Here is a 7,227-nt window from a genome sequence, read left to right as displayed (position 1 = left end):
GTTTAACTTTTAGTCATTTCATGATATGCTTTGTCATTTTATTAGTTTTTTTGCTATTTAGGTTTAATAAATTTTTTAGTTCAGTTTCAGTTTGTTGTTTATTTCCAGTTAATAACTTTAGTGCTTCAACTTACACTGATTTCAGGTCATTGCCAAGGCAATATCAATAAAGAAATATCAATAAAAACTATAATAGTGTCTCGACGTTACTAAAATGACACTGGCTTGGTCAACACTTTACAGTAAGATCCCATTAGTGAATGAGCACTACATTTGTTACAGTATTTTTTCATCTTTGTTAACATTAATTCATAAAACACAACTGTTCATTGTTAGTAGTTACCAATAAAATTAAACAACTGTTTGTGTGTGTGTGTGTGTGTGTGTGTGTGTGTGTGTGTGTGTGTGTGTGTGTGTGTGCATTCACAGTCCAGCAGCAGATTCATGCTTTAGAGCGTTTAGAGAGAGAACACACTCATCAGATCTCTGAGCTCCTTGCAGCACAGGAGAGACAAACACAGGTAACACACACACACACACACACACACACACACACAACGATCTGCACTATGAGGCATTAAGATCTTATAAAGATTAACAGCATGAATTTCTGTGGAGTAATAAAATTGACAAATAAAACTGCCTTGTAGCAGCAGTGAGATAAACACAGACAGCTGATGTGTGTGTGTGTGTGTGTGTGTGTGTGTGTGTGTGTGTGTGTGTGTGTGTGTGCAGGAGCTCCAGAGGAAGCTGAACGCACAGGGCAGGAAGAGCACGATGTCATCAGCTCCTCAGATCAACATTAGACAGGTGTGTCCCTGATCAGGGTTTGTGACGTCGAATTCCTCCAGGTTGAGAACGACTGTTAAAGAAGTCTATATTAATTCTGTTTATTTAGTCGTCAAAACCCAGTTTTTGAGGGCGTAAAGACAAATGCATTGTGGAGTGACGGTCAGTCAAGCTTTTGATGTTCAATAGGGTCATTATAGACACTAAAGTTCCTTTAAACGTCATTTAAGGCAATGTATATTGTAAAAACAGCTTTTTAAACGGTAATAATAATTCACAATATTACTGTTAAATAAATGCAGAAGAGACTTCTTTCAAAAACAGTAAAACAGTTTAATGTTTCCAAACTTTTGACAGGTACTGTGCATCATTTTCTTTTTATATTTGTATGTTTACGTGCGAGTTTCTCACCCCGTCGTTGTGCAGGATGTGTGTGTGCAGCAGACGAAGCCTCTCTGTCGTCTGACCGCCGTGGCTCGAGGTTTTCTCACACGCAGGCTTTTACACACGGAGAAGATCACACACCTGCGCAAAACCGTACAGGTAAAGACACACATGCTCAGACACTCATACTCCCTGAACATCCGTCAGTCAGTGTGTGTGTGTGTGTGTGTGTGTGTGTGTGCTTCAGGACTCCAGAGCGTTCGTCCACCAGCTGAAGACCGCCTCCGTCCCCCCTCCGGATCTGACCCTGCAGCAGCGCGTGACAGCGCAGGTAACACACACACATTTGCGTGACACACAGCTCCGCTCTGCTCGTGTGTGATGGTTATTCTCCGCATCTGTCTGGTGTGTCACAGCTGCGATCGGCACTCCACGACGTCCATCAGATCTTCTTCATGTGGCCTCTGAGAGACAGACTTCATCTGATGCAACAGGACAGAGAGAGACGCAGAGAGAGGACACTCAGAGAGGTGGTACACACACACACACACACACACTCAGTCAGTGTTGGGGAAAGTTGCTTTTAAAAGTAATGCATTACAATATTGCGTTATTTTTTAAATATGTAACTAATTGCATTACTTAGTTACTTTTTATGGAAAGTAATACGTTACATTACTTTTGCGTTACTCTTTCTCGCCCGGGCCGGGCTTGCGGGCTTTTAATAACAGCAAAAAAAGTCATTTTTCTGGCACATGTAAAGGCCCTTTCTATGGAAGCTTGTTTCCGACACAGAATGAAACATTTTAAAAGATAATTGCGTGAAATAAAGTCGCAATTGCGTCTTATAAAGTCAGAATTCGTACTTTTTTTCTCACAATTCTGACTTTATAACACATAATTAGAATTGGACTTTATATCTCATAATTCTGACATCTTTTTAGTTTTTTTGTGTTGTTTGAAATTGTGAGATACAAAGTCCATTCTAAGGAAAAAAAATGACTTTTTATTTTATTTTTTACCTCAGAATAGTTTATATCTCACAATTCTGACTTTATATCATGCAATTCTGACTTTATAACTCGCAATTGCGTATTATAAAGTCAGAATTGCGAGATATAAACATGCAATTCTGAGAAAAAAGTCAGAATTTCAAGTATATTTCTCGCAATTGCGAGTTTATATCTCATAATTCTGAGATAAAAAGTCAGAATTGTGAGATTAAAATGTCGCAATTACCTTTTTTATTTTTCACTCTGTGGCGGAAACAAGCCTCCACACCTTTCACACCAAAAGTGAACTGAGTCAGACTCAGGCTGAAGGAAATGCAGATTATGATGTACACTAGAGGGCGCAGTTATAATGAAAGAAGCTTTTCAGCGGTTCAGCCTCTCTGGACTGAAGAAGAACAGGACGCAAGAGAAGACAGTTCAACACTTCAGCAATGGGCAAGTTCAGGCAAGTTTATTTATACAGCACATTTCATACACTATGTGCTTTACAGAAAGGAATTTAAAATAATCACAAAATAAAAGCAAGGAAAATTAAAACAGTTATAAAATGAATTAAAAGAGTAAAAAGATGATACATAAATAAACTTCTCATCTGGCAAAACACCGGTGTATCAACTCCCAGTTTTACTCTGAGATTTTCCCATGCTGATCACACTGTGTCTGTGGGGTTCTTTCGGCACACCTCAGAAATCTATTGGACGTCTCCGATGGACCCAGATTTCCCCTAAGATCGTACAGGAGGGGCTCTAGGACTGACCTCGGCTTCACTGCCCCATCAGTCCAAACCCCAAAAACCCCATTTGTTGGGAAGCTCCAGGAATGGAGTCGACCTAGTCCGCACCCCACAGACCCTCGAGTTTAATCACATCAAACTCACTCCTCCACCACAGACCCAGGCCGTCAGCAGGGCTTCATCTCTCTTACACAATTCTCAGTGCCATTTGAGTTCAGGTTCGAATAAAAAGGAGGATGCAAAATAAAATGCAGTGTAATCAGTCGGACGTACAGTGGCACAGCGCTCACTCAGTGGATGCCCAGCTGAACAGAGTCTGGATGTGAATGTGAGACTGTAGGAGCACATCTGCTCTCTTCTGGAAGCTGTAGTGTAGTAGCTAGAAGCGGACACTAGAGGGCGCAGCTAAAATAAAGAGCTTTTCAGCGGTTTAGCCTCTCTGGACTGAAGAAGAATAGGATGCAAGAGAAGAAAGTTCAACACTTACTTCAACAATAATAATGAAAAAAATGAAACAGATGTGATATTTATCTAAAGTCATTTTTGTTTATTGTTGTGTTGAAGTGGATCACTGAAGGTCAGCATCAAAGGCATTGGGTAATAAAGTATATTTGTGTCCATTTATTATTGCAGGTTTGCGTAATATTCTGAGACTGTTTTTATTAATTTTGAGTAATGCTGAATCTGTTAATTGAGATGAGATGAGTAAATGGCTGCTCACATTTACTCTAAAACTACAATAACCATCATGTTTACACAGCGAACACAATGCCTGTGAACTTACGCTCTCTCTTAACACGGGGACAGGAGAGCGCCAGTCAATACATGAAAAAGTTTAAACATTATTTGAAAAAGTAACTCATATATTTTGTTGTAAATTTAAAATGAATGCGTTACTTTACTAGTTACTTGAAAAAAGTAATCTGATTACATTACTGAAGTTACTTATAATGCGTTTCCCCCAACACTGCTCACTGACATCACTTCCTTCTGACCAGAAGACAGACGGTGCTGGAAACACACGGACTCTGTCCTCGGCCACTCAGAAGACGCTGGACAGGAAAGGTCAAAGGTGAGAATCAGCCTGGATATCATCTGATCTGACGACACAACTGACACAGTTTGTTTAAAGTTTTACAGGATTTGAGAACACACTTTTACAACTCCTCTTTTAAAGGGATAGTGCACACAAACATTCTCTCATTTACTCATCCTCATTTTGCTCCAAACCTTTGCAAGTTTCATTCTTCAAGATATCTTCTTCTGTGTTCAGCATCATACAGGTTTGGAGCGACTTCAGGGTGAGTAAACAATGAGAGAATTTTTATTTTGAGGTGAACTATCCCTTTAAATCAGTGTCTTATGCCATATATTTGATGTAACAAACAGGCTATATTTTAAATATATAATTATATAAAAAAAAATTCACACACAGTCTGAGACTAGTGAAAATGAGGTAAGACTTTACAATAAGGTCCCATTTCTTAATGCATGAACGAACATTAACCAACAATGTGCACTACATTTGTTACAGTATTAGATCATTATTTACAACTGTTTATTGTTAGTTCATGTCAGATCAGGTCTATTAAATAATATGAACAGATAACATTTTTATATTTAATAATGTATTAGTGAATTTTGAAATTAAGATTAATAAATGCTATAGAAGTATTTTTCATTGCATTAAGGTTTCATTTGTTGACATGAAATAACAAAGTTAATACATTGTTTTCACTTAATATCATCACCACAAATTCTTATTTCCAGGCATGAACTTTGAATCCTGATGTGTTCTCCGATGTTTGCATATTTGTAAAAGAATAATATAATTGGCTTATATTAAATAAAATAAAGATAAAACTAGATCCCAGTTGGACGCTTGTAATGCGTCAGACACATAAATATAATCGCACTCTTTATGCTGCTGGTGATGATGATGATGATGATGATTTTATTTGTTATCAGGCACGCAATAAAGACGCCTGTGATTCCCAAGAGCTCTCCAGCGAGGTATGAAACACGTCGAGCACGAGATGGCTTCCCTTGCTTCGACACATGAACTCCTGACTGATGTGATCGTCTGTTTCTCTCCTGTAGGATCCTGCAGTCTCGTCTCAGTCAGAACACAGTCTGTTCCTCTCAGTGAGTCCTTCAACACTTCATCACACAAACTCAACTAAACATCGCTTCAGACGTCGACATTATGCACGAGAGGCTGTGCTGTATCGTGAGTAAGTCACGGCTGAAGGGTGTTGTTCGGCTCGACGTGAAGCGGAGTCAGTCAGTCAGTCGTGACTTATTCACGATACAGCACTAGCCTCGAGTACCTTATTGCTTTTATAAAACGGTTACCACACAATACAAATATTAAAGCCGAAAAATATGTATCTATGCAAGTTTCATGAAGTAAAGTCACTAAAAGTCTTCCTTCCGCTGGAAAAAATAGTCCCTGACCGTAAACAGCAACAGAAGTTACATACATTATTTCGCCATTAGATGGAGACAAAGACTGTCTTTATGAGCGAGTCAGTCAGTAGAGAAGACTTTTATATTGAGAGGACTCAAACTTGTGATCATGGAGAAGGAAGACGCAAATGACAGAGGACTATAGGCTCGGGAACCCCCTGAACTGTTAAAAGGACAAGAAATCGCAGCGGACATTCAAACGGATTTTTTTATGATGAATATAGGACTGACCTGAAGGAAAATGCTATATCTAAAAGCAGGTACACTCGCTTACTCGATCTCACAAAATACTCTACTCTAGCTTCAATGAACAATATCAGTGAGATTAAACATGTTTAAGTTGCTAAGAGTGGTTGCTAGGGGTGTTGTGTAGTGATACATAGAACCGTTGGGTGAAGCGGTCATAGCCGTGTTTAATTGTGAATAAAACAGAGCTATTGACCAATCAGAATCAAGGATTGGAACTAACCGTTTTATAACCAAGAACACATGATAATGATAAAGATATAGCTCTAAAAATCATTCTAAATATAAAAGAACAGCACAGTCCACACCACAACTATAACTGATATAAAATCGACTGATGAAGGATAAAAACATTGACAACAAATCAGAATCTATCCTGCTTTAAAGAGTGCAAGCAAACAAAGCCGCTCACTTATGATAAACAGAGCGACATCGGATGCTGATACAGTTCTCGTTCTCAGTGTGAACGGGCCTAAAGTGTGTTCAGACTCATGATGAGGATCTGTCTCTCTGTAGGAGTGCGCTGAAGAAGAGGAGAGACGGGTGTCTGGGAGTGAGACGGCGCTCACTGCAGAGGAAGTACCTGTCTCTGGGATAAACACACACACACACACGGATGATCACTGATACTCCTGTTCACATCACTGTAATCGTTCACTTCACACAGCTAAACTGTTTCAAAAGTTCACTATGCTTTAAAATTGTAAAAAAAAACAATATATATATATATATGAAAGTTTGATATTATAAAGCATAACTGATTATACACTGAATATTAACATTATCTCTATTGCACATTCAGAAATAAAAACCTTTAGAAATACATAGATGTGTCTAATTGCAGTGTACAGTATACTGATGTCAGTCTGCAGTGAGAAGTACAGTAGTGTTCTGTTCAGACACAGTAAAACTCAGGAGAAACATGAGCCGTCTGACAAGACTGGAACATTCAGACTCCTTCTGAAACACTTTTGCACAAACACACTCACTCACACACACATTCTCTCTCACACACACACACACACACACTCAAACACTCACACACATTCTCTCTCTCACACACACACACACACACACACTCAAACACTCACACACATTCTCTCTCACACACACACACACACTCAAACACTCACTCACTTCAAACTCACACAAACACTCAAAAACACACACACTCTCACTCAAACACACTCACACACAAACACTCACACAAACACACTCACACTCACACACTCTCACACACACAAATGCAAACACACATACTCTCACACATACATACACACACTCACTCTCTCACACACACTCACAGAAATATACACAAACAAACACACACACACAGCTTAAACGAACTATGAGTGTTTTCAGAGTTTGATTCTTGGAAGGAACGCTGAGCAGACATGAACACACTGCAGACATGAACACACTGCAGACATGAACACAAATGAACACACTGCAGAAATGGATGTTCTTTTCCTCAGTATTTCTGTTTTCTCTTCCACTACAAACATCTTAACAGTCTTAAATATCTGCCGATGAGGTCAGAGAAATAAACCCGACTCGACGATCATTTCTCTCCCGACTGGCAGATATTCTGGT

At 39.1% G+C, this 7,227-nt stretch overlaps 1 protein-coding gene across 1 annotated transcript; it reads left to right on the top strand.

Annotated features, from left to right (window-relative positions):
* Positions 1-441: 441 nt before the first annotated feature.
* On the top strand, positions 442-6,232 carry LOC311306306 (centriolar coiled-coil protein of 110 kDa-like; the record flags this gene model as incomplete). Its single annotated transcript, XM_084434629.1, has 9 exons — positions 442-521; positions 736-810; positions 1,216-1,332; positions 1,421-1,504; positions 1,590-1,703; positions 3,918-3,991; positions 4,888-4,932; positions 5,020-5,064; positions 6,151-6,232. Exons 2-9 carry the CDS (start codon positions 778-780, stop codon positions 6,230-6,232), a joined length of 594 nt encoding a protein of 197 aa, XP_084290755.1. The 5' UTR covers positions 442-521; positions 736-777.
* Between the last annotated feature and the right edge of the window lie 995 nt (positions 6,233-7,227).

Source organism: Rutilus rutilus (genome assembly GCF_951802725.1).
Source record: "Rutilus rutilus genome assembly, chromosome: 16".
NCBI lineage: Eukaryota > Metazoa > Chordata > Actinopteri > Cypriniformes > Leuciscidae > Rutilus > Rutilus rutilus.
Note: the sequence above shows the minus strand (reverse complement) of the source record. Positions and strands in the feature narration are given on the sequence as shown.